The sequence below is a fragment of the Bos javanicus genome, chromosome 2 (assembly GCF_032452875.1).
Source record: "Bos javanicus breed banteng chromosome 2, ARS-OSU_banteng_1.0, whole genome shotgun sequence".
Taxonomy (NCBI): Eukaryota; Metazoa; Chordata; class Mammalia; order Artiodactyla; family Bovidae; genus Bos; species Bos javanicus.
Genome location: NC_083869.1, coordinates 119,803,976 through 119,819,829, shown reverse-complemented (window position 1 = coordinate 119,819,829; position 15,854 = coordinate 119,803,976). Strand labels below are relative to the sequence as shown.

At 41.2% G+C, this 15,854-nt stretch overlaps 1 protein-coding gene across 6 annotated transcripts in view; it reads right to left on the bottom strand.

Moving 5' to 3' along the window:
• DIS3L2 (DIS3 like 3'-5' exoribonuclease 2) overlaps positions 1 to 15,854 on the bottom strand; it is a 362,444-nt gene that overhangs the window by 310,222 nt on the left and 36,368 nt on the right. For 4 of the 6 annotated variants that reach the window (XR_009730902.1, XM_061388346.1, XM_061388312.1 and 1 more), the window contains exons 2-3: positions 1,032 to 1,175; positions 358 to 515 (exon numbers count right to left, since the gene is read on the bottom strand). Coding sequence is in view for 5 of the 6 variants with exons in the window: in XM_061388346.1 (XP_061244330.1) it covers positions 358 to 515; positions 1,032 to 1,083 (210 nt within the window). In the remaining variant the exon portion in view is untranslated. The remainder of the gene's footprint in view (positions 1 to 357; positions 516 to 1,031; positions 1,176 to 15,854) is intronic. The other 2 variants (XM_061388328.1, XM_061388338.1) reach the window with 1 other exon arrangement.

Sequence of the window (15,854 nt, the reverse complement as noted above, 5' to 3'; positions counted from 1 at the left end):
CCTATATCCCACTCTCTCTCAGGAGCTCACGCTGGTCCCCAAGAGAAGCGCCTTCTCTTCACTTAACTGCACCAGTCCACGGCCTGGTTCTAATATACCCCTTCCAATAAAGCACTCCTAGACAACCCTTACGGAAGTCATGGCTCCCTCCTCTCAAATCTCAGAGCACTCTGTGATGGCCTTGTGACACTTCTCACCTCTAGTTACTCTGGAGGTCCAAGAAGTGGAAAGCCCTGAGCCTGTGATGGCATCATTTCTTTCATGCACACAGCACAGAAAAATAAACAGTTTCATGAATAATTGATTACTTCTGATTCCATATATTCAAGGAATAGCCTTCTAGTATATTTTAAGCACCTGGATAAGTGTTCCTCTCTTCAGGCCTTCTGAAACATCCTCCTTGGACATGTAGGTTTCAAATATGCTCTTTTTCTTCCCTCGTGTGGTCTTGCTCTTTGACTTTTTGTCACCTGGCGAAGCACCAACACCATGTGGGCCAACCAAAGAGGACACACCTAGAAACATGAGGCAGCAATCAACTTTTTCTTCAAACATCTCTGTATTTTTAAAACTGGGGATATTTTACCTTTAAAAAAAAAAAATTAAAGACCAAAAAAAGAATAAAATCCCCTGATAATGATTTAAAATAGTCATAAAAAGGAAAACTGAGTAAGAAAACATGAATAAAATGTACACAGATGAGACCTGAATTTTAAATCAGCACCACAATATACATGGAACAGAAAACAAGTAATGGGTTCAGTATGCTTTGCTGTTTATAGACACAAACTTTCAAAAATAGGAATTACTAAAAGATCATCACTTTTCTAGAGGAAATCAAACAGCTGTACTCAATATAACAATATATTAAGACAAGAAACCACACAATTCTAAAGTAAATAACCTACAGGAGAATATTTAAGAGATCACCAAAAGAATTATAGTCCCTCTTTAGTCCTAAGACCTGCCCTGTGCCTCCATTCCAGTTTTATTTCCAGTTGCTAGAGTAGACTCCATTTTCCGTGTGCTACCTCTGGGGGTCCCCAGGGGCCGGAGGTTCACCCGGTAGTCAGGATGGCTCATTACTGGTTCCAAGGTCACCTCTTCTCTCCAGATCCCGCAGGGCCTCCACTGCTCTGAATTCTTCCCGCCTTGAGCAGCTCAAGTGTCACTAGCTGAAACCAAAAAGAGACAGGTGACTGAGAAACAGTTAACCTGAAGCCTCCTCTGTGCTCTAGGAAATGTAGGACTTGGATGGCAAAGGCAACATGGTATCCCCCCCCTGGATCCCGGTGTCAGTTTCTGGTCGGCAGTTAGTCAAGCACACCATCTGTCCTGAGCTGCTTTTCAAAGCGTTCAACCTCATGGGTATCACAGCCTGCTTGTTTGGACCACTTCTACTAAAAACCTCCACAAATAGGGTAATGGGGTGAAAATTAAGGAATTCTGAGGTCCTTCCTGTTCAGCTAGTAAAATGCACAAGAGCAGGAGGGAATATGGTTTTGAAGATGGTATAAAGATCTAGAATCTAAAGGCTATCATGAAATAAGTACTAAACTAGGGCTCAAGAGATGCAGTATTTACTAAATTTAACGTTAGACAAACGATGTTCTTCTGTGAAATCAAATAAATCAATTTCTTAGAGTTCAGCAACATAACCTAACTTACTGCCACAACCAGATGTCCAAAACTATGCATGGATGATTCACTAGCTTTCAAAAAAAAAAAAATGAAATATTGTAGTTAGACATCTACTTCCCTTCTCTTACCTGCCATCACTTCAAACCAGTCCTCTGATTAGAAGCTCAGGTGGCTACTCCTAAGGAATACAAGCAGCTGCCTGGCTCAGCAGACTGGAATGTGGGGCCCTGCAGCCAGCACCCCCAACCCCAGCCTTCCACCTGGATACTGAACATGTCATCACGACATCGTCTACTCTCTGCTGGCCACCGGCCCAGGCTTCAAGCCTATACTTGCAAATTTCCAAAATCCGGGTGGGCAGCCTGCTTACCAATAAAATGGATCAAGATGTCATTCTGAACACTAGCTTCCATTTCTGCTAAATTTCCCACACATATCCTTCACCAAAATGATGTCATTCTTCTTTAAGTCGAAATCAATACTAACTCAGGAAACAAGCAACAGAGACCAAGAGTAACAAACCACTCAGTGTACATGTACCACTCAGATACATGAAGAGAATCAGAGATAAAGTCGAAAAGTTTCAAGAAGGGAGAGAAACAGATGGTCTGAGACAAGCACCAAGGCAGAGGGAATGGCACCTTCCAGAGTCCAGGCTGTCCCATTGGCTTTATTCAGAAATGTGCTCACCCACTCCTTCATTCAACAACTGTTTCCACAAGGCACTATGCTAGGCACAAGGAGGGATACAAAAGTTAAGGAGACTTAAAAATCATATTAAAATAACAAGTAATACAGGTGGGGAGTGATAAGCACTTTATTTTCTTAAAGTATGGGTATATGTATGTATGATGGAAGAAGAGTACCTCCAGGTCCAGAAATCCGAGAGAGCTCCAGGAAAGATTTTAAGAGCTGAGAATGTGAGAAATGCATGCTGCTGCAAAAGCGGGGGGGAAATACGGACACGCAAACAGAAAAACACAGGGAGCTTCTTGCAACGTTAATTCCATTTGGACAGAGTCCAGCCTATATGAAGGGAGGCAGTGGCAAGGAAAACAAAACAAGCTGGAAGGTCTAGAAAACCAGCCCCATTTTCAAAGGCAGTAGGGAAGTTTCTGAAGCGTGAATGAACGGAAGAGAAGAACAACAGATCAAAGTTGTGTTTCAAGAAAGATTAACCTGGCAGAGCAATGAGAGTCATCTGGAGTCCAGAGAGACTGGCTGCAGCTGCACCTTAGGAAAGAACCAGAACAGACTGGTAAGAGGACAGGAAGGCCTGAACTAGAGCTGCAGCTGTAGACATGGAAACAAAGAGACTGTGAACATGGCCTTACACAGGCCAGCCTAGCACCACTTGGCAACCAGGCGTATCTGAAGGAGAGCAAGGAGGTGGCAGTTGGGTGAGATTTCAAGTAAGGAGACTGGGAGATATAAACGACGTGAAGTATTACATCCCTCTATGTGGCACTACATACCTCTACTTACACTCTACACATGGAACTACACACTTCTACCTCAAAAACTTGAAAACTGGAGCATCACTTAGAGAGATAAATTAGCCTGCCATTTGCACAAAGACGGTATGCCAAAGTTTTCTAGAATGGAAGAGACTGCCCCAAAAGGGTAAGCTGATACAGAAGAGGGCCTAGGACAAAATCTGGGTTAGGGCAACTCTTAGGAAATGCAAAGAGGAAGAAGAAGTAGAAAACATAGTAAAAGCTATGTAAAAGAAGCTAGTAAAGATATAGTGGGGAAAAAACCAGTATAGTCTGACGATAAGAAAACAAGAGAAAAATAACTTTCAAAGGAAGACAGGTTCATGACCAGGGTTTGCACCAGGGTACGAAAACAAATGGTAGCCTTAGGGTGGGGCGAGGGGTTGGAGCAAGCTGCAAGCAGAAGAAAGACAATTCAAAAACAAGAGATAGAATTGAAAATGGGGTACTTCCTATCAAGTCTAGATGTAGGCAAGAGGTCAAAATTCAAGGGAGGTACTGCCAGTCCAGTGAGATGGAGGTACAGAGATCTCAACTCAAAAGTCCACAGGCAAGCTGCCTTTGTAACTTTTTTCCACAGCAAATATCTCAGTTGGTGTGATATGCACCTAACTTTTCTCTCTAGCTCAGGAAGATATGAAATGTTTGGTTGGGTTCATTACTGTAAACCCCACTGGCTCCCATAGTATCCAGGACAGAACAGGTGCCCAATAATCATTCCTTAAATGACTGGACGAGTTTTGTTTTCATGAACAAGCAGTGAGAACACCAAGCAAAACAGGGTCATTCAGGGAAACCATGCTAAAAACAAGTCAGCAAAGAATGGGAAAAACCAGGAAAGCCCATTGGCAAGAATAAGCCAGACCGGCTGAGCAGAGCAGAGAGTCAAAGTCTGCTTTTGGGTTTCAAAGTACTGAAAGCAGATGGAAAGATTCCGAAAATATAAGACACTGAGCAGCAGGTGGACAAACAAGCACTCTTCCCTTCCCAGTGATATGACCGTGAAGCCCATTACCCCTGCAGAAGACCTGCATGCTCCTATCCTGAAAGCACAAGCACACTGCAAGCACAGGTTACTCTCTGATCCTTACCAGCTTCCAGAACACATGCCACCGATACACCGCCCAACCGCCCACCAGCTCCTAGAGAGGGTGTTTTGCCATGGAAATAGCTACACATTCTGAAAAGTTGGGCTGGGATGAGGATGAACACGCAGTACTGGGCAAGAGTGCTACGTGGTACAAAAAAGTAGGAATGAGGAAGCAAAAGCACTAGACTTGAGAAAGTGAAAATGAAGAAAGCATTTGGGTGAAAGAAGTGATGGCTTGAGACCCAATGTTCAGTACAGAGTAAGTGCTCAAAATTTTGAATAAATGAAGACTATCTGGGACAAAAACCAGGTTAAAATGAATATATACTAGAGAGAAATGTGAGTAGCAGGACCAGGACTAGGGAGAGGCAAGCAAGGTATGTAGGATACAATATTCATAAAGGCAAAGTCACACAAGTGCCAACTCCATGCTTGCAGGACTCCGAGAGGAAGTGCCTCCTGAAGTGTTTGTGCCCAGAGTATCGCACCTGCCTTAGCCCTGCGTCTCCATCAGCCTTATGAGTAGCAAGAACAGAAGAAAGTTATGAATCTGGGTAGTGAAGGAAAGAAACTCAAGGAGATAAAGTCATGAGAGGTTTAAAGAAAGAAAGGTTGAGCCTATTCAGAAGCTAAGATGGAGCCAATGGAAAGCGAGAGATCATAAAAACACATGAAGAGGATATAATTCAAGGAATAAAGAAAAAAAGAGATAGGATTATAATAAGCATCACATTTAAAAATAGAAAATTAACATTACAAATAATTAGGAAACACATAAAATAATTAAGGCCTTCCCTGGTAGCTTAGCTGGTAAAGAATCCGCCTGCAATGCAGGAGACCCCAGTTCAATTTCTGGGTCAGGAAGATCCAATGGAGAAGGGATAGGCTACCCACTCCAGTATTCTTGGGCTTCCCTGGTGGCTCAGCTGGTAAAGAATCTGCCTGCAAGGCGGGAGACCTGGGTTTGATCCCCGGGTTAGGAAGATCCCCTGGAGAAGGGAAAGGCTGCCCACTCTAGTATTCTGCCCTGGAGAATTCCGTAGACTATATAGTCCATGTGACCCGCAACGAGTCGGGACACAGCTGAGAGACTTTCACTTTCACTAAAATAGTTAAGTAATGCTAAAACACTACTTAATATTATTTTTTATAAATAGCCAGTAAATCCCTACTTCATAACATATTCTGAACTAAGATTTAAATAAAATATAAATGTTTAAAAATGAGTCAGAGAAACACAGAGAAGGCAGGGAGAAGAATCTCCCAGGATGGCTGAATGAAGAGTCTGACAAATATTATATACCCCCAACAATAAATATGGACAAAATCATCAAAACCAACCATTTTAAGGGTCTAGATGCTAACCAAAGGCTACAACAAATTGAGAAGTGTTTATTCAAGAAAATCTACTGAATCTCAGTAACAACAGTGAGAATGTGTGGTGGTTTAGGCTGGAGCTCCCACCATCCTACACCTACTCCCAGTTCCTTGACGTGGAAGTCCTACTAAGGCAGCAAGCCCACAGCCATAGGAACTAAATTTGTTTAGAGCAGAACAAGAAGAATTCCATGTCCATGGGCATTTTCAAAATCAATAGTGATTCAAGGTGCAAAAAAACAGGGAAGGCCAATATCACAGCTAGTCTGAGATTGCAATACTAGTTAGGGCAAGTACCAGACCAATAGACTAACCAAAAATTTAACAGGGAGAATCAGGCAACAAGACAACCAATGGGTGCCTTGTTAAGAATCTACTTTTTCCTCCTATGTGCAGGAAAGACTGTAAACATGCAGGAGAGAAATGAGTGGGCCCTAGAGCGCTCATCCCTGGATGAATGTGAGCCTTGCAAATACAGAAAGCAAAAGCCAGGGCACAGCCATATAATGCCTCAATTTTGAATACATTTCCCAAGTCTGGTCAGGACCACTGACACAGGATGGGGGCCTTATTGTTGCAAGGAGTTAAAACATAACTTCTAACTAATCATAAGCTGACTGCTAAGACATGCTGACTCCGAGGCAACTACCAGACAGTCATGCTTAAAAAAAACAAGAAAGAAAGAACTGAACAGACACATGCGTGGCTACGTACTACAGGAGAAAACAGACTCTATAGAATTAGTCCATGCAAGCCACTAAACAAAAGAGCATCCACCTTCAACTCTGAAGGAAAAGGAATCAGAATGAAGAATATATTATCAAAAATGTCCAGATTTCAACAAAAAATTATAAGATACGCAAAAAAGAAAAAAAAAAAACCAGGAAAGTGTGATCCATACACTGGGGCAGGGGATAGTTTCAATAAAAATTATCTCTAAGTGAGTCTAGATTTTTAGATTCAGTCAACAAAGACTTCAAAGCAGCTATTATAAATATGCTCAAAGAACTAAAAGAAGCTGTCTTTAAAGGAAAGCATGATGACAATGATTCATCAAACAAAAATATCCATAAAGACATACAAATTATTTTTAAAAAAGAACTAAATGTAAATTGCAAGTTGAAAGACAGAATAACTGAAATGAAAATTTCACTTGAAGAGCTCAAGAGCAGATTTGAGCTAACAGAAGAAATAATAGGTAGACATGGAAAAACAGATCAATCAAGATTAGCCAATCTGAAGAAAAAAACAAAAATGAAAGAAAATTAACTCAAATTCAGGATTTGTAATAAAGAATATGGCTCCATTTTTTTCATGTATGACCACTAACTCATCTTAAGCCTCATCTCCCCCTTCCCCTTTGACCCATCCTGGACAGGTTGGTAAGAAAATCCATTGATCCTCACCTTTTTTGGCACAAGGGGGAAATTCAAATTTCAAAATGCCCAGCCTGCACATGGGACCTTTGAATCTCCAGTCCCCTAACCACTATAAAGGCGTATCTCACTCCTTCCACCTGGCTCAAGCCAGGCCAGACATGCTTATACCTGACCTGCTTTGCCCAGGAGTCTCCTGGGTAAGTAGTACATTTTCTCTCAAACTTTCTTGATGTATGGAGTGCAATCAATACAGGCACCCTACTAATTGGGAAGGGGTCCGTTCCACCTCCATAGGTTGACCACAAAACAGGAATGAAAGAAGGGACAGGTCTACTAACTTTATAGAAATGAAAACAATTATAAGGGACTCAATGAGCAAATTTATGCCAACTAGACAACTTAGGTGAAATGCATGTATTCCTAGAAAAACACAAATTACTGAAGCCGACTTAAGAAACAGAAATTTTAAATAGACATGTAAAAAATAAAGAAATTAAACTGGTGATTTTAAATCTTTCAATTAAAAAAGTCCAGGAACCTTCACAGTGAAAAAAAACATAATACCAATCCTTTTCCAATTCTTCTAAAAAATAGGGGAAATATTTCCCCAATTAATTTTATGGAGACAGTATTCCCCGATACTATAAGCAGACAAAGACATCCCAAAAATTTAACTTTAAATAGTTTCAATTTTTAAATTTCTTTTTAGATCAGTTTTGTTAATTTGCATTTTTTAGGCATTTGTCAATTTCACTTAAAGCTTCCTTTTTTCTTCGGGGTGGGGGGGGTGGGGGTGGTGATGGATGTTAAAATATCCTCATGATCTTTTTAATACCAATAGCAGTCTGCTATCCTTCCTGAAATGATGGAAATTTTCATTATTTGTGCTGCCCAATACAATAGCCTCTAGCCACATACATCTTCCGAGCATTTTAAAGAGCGGCTAGTACAACTGAAAAACTAAATTCTGAATTATCTGTATTTCATCTTTATTTTTATAGGACATTATTGCAGGTTTTAAAATTCCAGATTGTCAGCCATTCCATTGCATTCTGGCTTCCACTGTGTCTGTTGAAAAGTTAGCCATTAGTCTACTTGTTGGTTCTTTGAAAATATACTCTATTCCTTCTCCCCATCTCTGGTGCCTTTTGAATTTTTTTTTTTTTTTTTTTTTGTCTTTGGTTATCTATAGGTTTACTACAATAAACCAAGGTATGAACTTACTTTTATTCTGCTTGGTGTTAGTAAGGTTTTGAGAATCTACTGCTTGATAAGTTTCAACAGTTATGCAGGGTTGGCTGAAGTTATGGAAAAACCCAAATGAACTTTTCAGTCAACCCAATAGAAAGCTTCCAGCAAATAAATCTCCTTCGGTATCATTTCTGTCCCATTCTCTCTCAACCCCTCATTTGGGACTCCAATCACACACTTTTGACCTTCTCAATGTTTTGATGTCTCCCTCAATCACTTCAGTAATTCTCCAATTCATTAATTCTCTCTCCAGCTCTATCTAATCTTCTGTTGTGCTAAGTCACTTCAGTCACATCCAACTCTTTACAACCCCATAGACTGCAGCCCTCCAGGTTCCTCTGTCCATGGGATTCTCCAGGCAAGAATACTGGAGTGGGTTGCCATTCCCTTCTCCAGGGGATCTTCCCAACCCAGGACTGAACCTGGGTCTCCCTGCATTGCAGGCAGATTCCCACGTGAAAGAAAGTGAAAGTGAAGTCTCTCCGTCGTGTCCAACTCTTTGCGACCCCGTGAACTGTAGCCAACCAGGCTCCTCTGTCCATGGGATTTTCCAGGCAATAGTACTGGAGTGGATTGCCATTTCCTTCTCCAGGGGATCTTCCGACCCAGGGATTGAACCCAGGTCTCCCGCATTGTAGATAGACGCTTCCCACATGAGCAGGGCCTAAATTTTAATCCTTATCACTCTGGCCTTAAGGGATTATCATATGCACTACTCAGCTTCTCAGCTTCTAAGTCTTTCAGTTGATCCCTCCAAAAAAATTAGTAAACATCTGTAGGAGGCAAACAATCCAAAACATAAGCTTTTATTCTCTCCTAGATGTTCATTTATGACCTTTCAAATACCTTTCAGTGTCGTGTTTTTTTTTCCTTTGTTGATGAAGGGAGGGTAGTAGTGAGCTTTTCTAGTTCTCAGAAGAAAGATCGGTTTCAAATTATTTTCTATGCTATAACTGGAAGTGGAAGTATCGACCTGACACTTAACTCTCTCATTCATAGTCAATATCTTCAATTCCCAATTCACACCTATACGGACTCACTCTTCTTTCTTGCTGACAAAAGCTGTCTTATGATTTCATCTATCCTATCCTCTCATCCTGTATGAGAGGAAGAAACATCCCTACAGATTTAAAACCCATCCTCCTTAATGTGCGTTCTTCACCCAATTTTTATCTATCTACTCTAGAACTTCGTCATACTCATTTTTCTCTCACAGCAGCCTCCCCAACAGAATACATTCGAATTAAAAGACTGGCCCTGCTCTCATTCTGCACACTTCAAGCTACCAGCTACCATTCCATTTCTCTCACTCTCATCTCCGCCAAAGTTTGAAAATATGGTCAAGACTCATAAGCTCCATTTCCCCATGACATACTCTGTAATCCCCCTTGGAATATGACTTCTGTCTTCACCTCTACAATGAAATAAGGCTTTCATAATTCTGAGGGAGGAAAATCCTCATCACTAAAACAATGGTACAGTCTCACTCCTCTTCCAGGCCCTGCCTAGAACAGGAGCCACTGATCAGCCCCTTGAACTACACATTCTTCTCCACTGACATCCAGGACACAGCAGTCTCTTCACTCTTCTCTCTCTGCAGTTCTCAGATTTTGTTGTTGACTCCTCTTCTTTGTTGTACCTCTTCAGTTTCTACCATTTGCAACATTCTATTAAGTCTCATCTCACTTCTCTGTTAAAAAGTTTTAAATCTACATCTCCAACCCCTCTCTCTACAGTTCTTGAACTTTCCAACTTCCTGCTGAATATTGGCAAGCACTTTGAATGCAACATGTTTCTAATTCAAGTTATTATTGTCTTCAAACCAGATTTTCAGCCTTCTACTGCATCCAGATTAATGACATCATTATCATCTCTAGGCAGCAAACAGTAGTCATCTAATTTCTTTCTCTCCATTAAGAATATTCTATTACCAAATTTTGTCTATTCAGTCTTCAAAATGTATCCTAAACAGATTCCTTCCGTTGCAACTTGATTAGCACTGTGTGAATTCAGGTTGTAGCCTAAGCCTAAAGATGACAACAGTTTAACAGGTCTCTCAACCACTAATCTCTTTTTTTTTAATCCATGTTTCACCTAAAAATACAAAATACATTGAAGGCACAGCATTTGCAAAACTCTTCAGGGTTCTTCAATGCAACTCTTTAATCTAACCTACTGTAATGGTTAATTTTATCTGTCAATTTCACTGGATCCTAGGGTGCCCAGAAATTTGGCTAAACATTACTTCCGAGTCCATCTGTGAAAGTGTTTCCGGATGAAATTAGCATTCGAATTGATGGACTCAGTAAAGCAGTTCACCCTCCCAAATGAGGGGGAGGGATCATACTAAGTTGAGTGCCTGAGTGAAATGAAAAGGCAGAGAAAGGAAGAATTTGACCCTTCCAGTCTGATTACTTGAGCTGGGATCCTGGTTTTCTCTTGCCTTCAGCCCCGCTGGTTCTCAGTCCTTCATCTCAGGCTGAAATACTCCACCTGCTTTCCTAGGTCTCTAGCTTGCAGAGAGCAGATCATGGGCCTTCTCAGCCTTCATAACTGCATGAGCCAATCCTCATAATAAATATCCTCCAATATCCATGTCCTAGCAGTTTTGTTTCTTTAAAACCCTAATGCATCTATCTTCTAGGTCTCATCTTTGTTAGGAAGAGGTAGTCTTGTTCAGACTTCAGAAGTAGGGCAGCAGGCCTCTGACCAACTTCTGAGCTTGCCTGGACCTTGCCTGGACTATGTGCCTACTTGCAAACACATCAATTGTTACCAGCAAGTCCAAGATAAGAAAGGGAATGGGTCTTGGAATTGCTTAAGCCCCTGGGGGCCTGGCTAACCCTCTGGGGTCTAACAAAATCTTCTGATTCACAAGGTGAAACAAATAGCATTATAAAAGCTAAAGAAAAGCAGCTATTTTTATGTGCAGTGCAAACTGATGATGATACCACTCTGTGGCCTGGAATTATAAGCAAGAGCCCTCAAAGCTGCAATCTGAAGTCTCGCCCATGGGGTGGACACACCTCCTAGGACCCCTTTCCAACTGAAACTCCAGGTTGCTGTTAACATGGAAATTCCCAGCACTGTTCAAGTTTAGATGTAGGTTGCTGTCCCAATTTGGTGATGTACACACTATTACTTCTCTCTATTGCTTCTATTTCTTTTCTTTTAATGCCCATATATTGAAATTAACTCAATAATCTATAAAAAAATTGAAAATGTTTTTGTACAACAAATGGTTTCTTTTGTTAACAAATACTTTGAATCTAAAATGAAAGTTAAACTTTCAGCAAAATAATCCTTTACTAAAGATTTTCTCAATATCACACCATGTGAATTCCTGATGAAAACAAATAAGTCAGAAGAGCCCATGCTTGGCATCAAAGCTGGAAAAGCTTAAAACCAAATAGGGGCAAGTGGGGAGGGAATCAGTCAAGATGGCAAAGGAGGAAGATATGGAACCCACCTCCCCCTGACAAACGCATCAAAGATACATCTACATGAGGAACAATTCTCACTGAAAACTAACTGGAAACTGGCAGAAAGACTCCTGTACAACCGAGGCTGTAAAAAAGATCCACACAGATTTGAGTAGGAAGGTAAGAGAAGCAATCAGGTCAGGACTTGTGCCACTGGGAGGGGATTCAGAGGAAAAGGGAGAATAGACAGGCAGATATTCACCCTGGGGAGTGAGTGTTTCGAGCCATATAGGGTGCCCCAGTCCTGGGGTCCAAGCCAGAGAAGACAAGTTTCCTTGGCTGGTTGGACAGCTATTTGGACTAACAGAAGAGCTGCAGGACACCTGGATTCCACTCGCAAGGAGTGCACAAGTGCTGGCTTGCATCCTAAGCAGGGTGGAGAAGGCAGACTGAAGACTGCTCCAGTGGCTGCCAAGTTTCCCACAACTGCACTGGCACGTGCCTAAGCCTGAGCTAAGTGAATAGCAGAGGCACACGTATTCACCTTGCAGCTCTACACAGGAGCGAAGGCTACCACAAGTGGGAAGAGAGTTTGGCTGTGAGACACAGAGGTGACTCTGTAACACCAGGGTGGTGTCCCTCAGCAAGGCAAAGGCAGACATTGCTGGCATTTACATGGGCAGCACATGGGGATAGTTCTGATCTGTGACGGCAGCCAGCTCACCACAGCCTGTGCCCTGTCATGAGTTCAGAGACCACACAGGCCCTTCTTGCTCCAGCAATGACCCCCTCTGGGGCAAGGGAGCCAGTGCTGGGAGAGGGGAGACACACTTAAAGGGAGCAGAGCCACTTGGATCAGAACCTCCAGGACTTCTGCTTCATCAACTTGAGATCCAACCCCACCCCCAATAAGGAAGTAATGGTTACCCAACAGAGGGGAAAGCCCTTACAGCTGGCTCCACCCAGCTCCACCTCCTACCAAGGTGGCAGCACACCCCGGGAAAGGTGTTGACTCCTGGTAACAATAAATCCAGCTCTCCCACTGGAGGCACTTAGTAAACAGAGACTGTACAGGAACGCTGTCACATTTTAAAATCTCGATAGGTAGCCATTTCACCTAAATGCATAGAGATAGAAAAAGTTAAGCAAAATAAAAATACAGAGGAAACGCTCTCAACTAAAAGAGCAAGTGAACACACCTAAAAATAAATAAATAAATAATGAAACAGAAATAAACAATTTACCAACTAAAGAATTCAAAGCGTTAGTAAATAAAAATACTAGCTGAATTAGGGAAAAGAATAGACAAACAGTGACTTCTTTTTAAAGGAAGTAGAAAATATAAAAAAGAAGTAGTGAGAAATAAAGAATACAATAACTGAAAGGAAAATAAGGAATGAGTAGCAGACTCAGTGAAACAAAAGAATGTACAGGTGATCTGGAAGACAGAATAATGGAAATCACCCAACAAGACCAGCAAAAAAAAAAAATCTTTAAGAAATGAGAACAATTTAAGAGATCTCTGAAATAACACCAAGCATACCAATACCAATATTCACACTATACAGGTCCCAGAAAATGAAAAGAGAGAGAACAGGGTCAAAAACGTACTTGATGAAATTACAGCTGAAAACTTTCCAAACCTGAAGAAGGTACAGAAAGCACGGAAGGACCCAAACAAGTTGAACCTAAGTAGACTCATACCAAGCTGTGTCATAATTAAAACAGCAAGACTTAAGATAAAGAGAGAATCCTAAAGGCAGCAAGAGAAAAAGAGTCATGTACAAGGGAATCCCTATAAGGCTATCTGCTGATTTTTCTGCAGAAACTTTGCAAGGCCAAAAGGGAATGACCTGATACCTTCAAAGTGCTGAAAGGGAAAAACCTGGAACCTAGGATACTCTACCCAGCAAGATTATCATTTAAAATTGAACTTCAAGACAATTAAAAACTAAAAGAGTTCACCAATACTAAACCTACCCTAAAATAAATATTAAAGGGTCTTTTCTAAGTAAAAAAGAAAAGGCTATAACAAGAAGTAACAATTTACAGGAAAAGGAAAATCCCACTAGGAAAGGCAAACTAATTGTAAGGGCTGATATCAACCACTTAAATAAAGTGTTATGAAGATTAAAAGACAAAAATATTTTAAAGCAACTATAACTTAGAGCTTAAAATATTTATAAAAATATTTTAAAGCAACTATAATAGAGCTTCCCAGATGGTGCTAGTGGTAAAGAATTCACCTGCCAATGGAGGAGGTGTAAGAGTCATGGGTTCAATCCCTGGGTTGGGAGGATCCCCTGGAGGAAGACATGGCAACCCACTCCAGTATTCTTGCCTGGAGAATCATGGACAGAGGAGCCTGGAGGGCTACCGTCCATAGGGTTGCAAAGAGTTAGACACCACTGAAGCGACTTAGCACGCACGCATAACTATAATAAACAGCAAAGGATAAACATTAAAATGTTTAATGTTTAAAACATTAAAAACATGAAATATGGGGGAGAGGAGTAAAAATAGAAGATCTTTTAGAATGTGTCTGAACTAATATGACTGTCAGTTTAAAACAAGTAGGTATAGTTATAAGTCATCACAGATGAAGCCCATGGTAACCACATCAAAAAGCATATAAGGAGCCCAGAAAATCTGACCTATTCTAAACTGAAAAAGATTAATACATGCCAATCTCCAAATGACACAGAGGTTAGAATTAAAGACAAGGACTTTAAGCCAGCCATGAATACTATGCTTTCTGAGGTAAAGGAAAAGACATGTGAATGAATAAAATGATAGAAAAATCTCAACAGAGAAATAAAATTTACTTTAAAAATGGAAATTTTAAAACAGAAAAATACAATAGCTGAGACTAAAAATTCAGTGGATAATCTTAATAGCAAAACAGAGATAATAATTAAAAAATCAATGAGCTTAAATTTACTAATACGTATTATACAATCTGAAAAATAGAGGAAAAAAATTGAACAAAGAGATGAACAGAGTCTTATGGACTTAAGGGATAATGTTAAAAGACCAAACATGCAGGTACTTGGGAGTTTCCAAAGATGGAGAATGAGTCCAAAAAACTAGAATAAATGTTGACCAAAACATCCCAGATTTGGTGTAAAAGACATAAATATATAGATTCAAGAAGCTCAGTTCAGTTCAGTCACTCAGTCATGTCTGACTCTTTGCAACCCCATGGACCACAGCACGCCAGGCCTCCCTGTCCATCACCAACTCCCGGAGTTTACACAAACTCATGTCTATCGAGTCAGTGATGCCATCCAACCATCTCATCCTCTGTCGTCCCCTTCTCCTCCTGCCCTCAATCTTTCCCAGCATCAGTTCAGTTCAGTTCAGTCACTCAGTCGTGTCCAACTCTTCGCAACCCCATGAATCGCAGCACACCAGGCCTCCCTGTCCATCACCAACTCCCGGAGTTCACTCAGACTCACGTCCATTGAATCGGTGATGCCATCCAGCCATCTCATCCTCTGTCGTCCCCTTCTCCTCCTGCCCCCAATCCCTCCCAGCATCAGAGTCTTTTCCGATGAGTCAACTCTTTGCATGAGGTGGCCAAAGTATTGGAGTTTCAGCTTTAGCATCATTCCTTCCAAAGAAATCCCAAGACTGATCTCCTTCAGAATGGACTGGTTGGATCTCCTTGCAGTCCAAGGGACTCTCAAGAGTCTTCTCCAACACCACAGATCAAAAGCATCAATTTTTCGGCACTCAGCTTTCTTCACAGTCCAACTCTCACATCCATACATGACCACTGGAAAAACCATAGCCTTGACTAGACAGACCTTTGTTGGCAAAGTAATGTCTCTGCTTTTCAATATGCTATCTAGGTCAGGGTCTTTTCAAATGAGTCAGCTCTTCACATCAGGTGGCCAAAGTATTGGAGTTTCAGCTTCAACATCAGTCCTTCCAGTGAACACCCAGGACTGATCACCTTTAGGATGGACTGGTTGGATCTCCTTGCAGTCCAAGGGACTCTCAAGAGTCTTCTCCAACACCATACTTCAAAGGCATCAATTCTTCGGCACTCAGCTTTCTTTATAGTCCAACTCTCACATCCATACATGACCACTGGAAAAACCATAGCCTTGACTAGACGGACCTTTGTTGGCAAAGTAATGTCTCTGCTTTTCAGTATGCTGTCTAGATTGGTCATAACTTTCCTTCCAAGGAG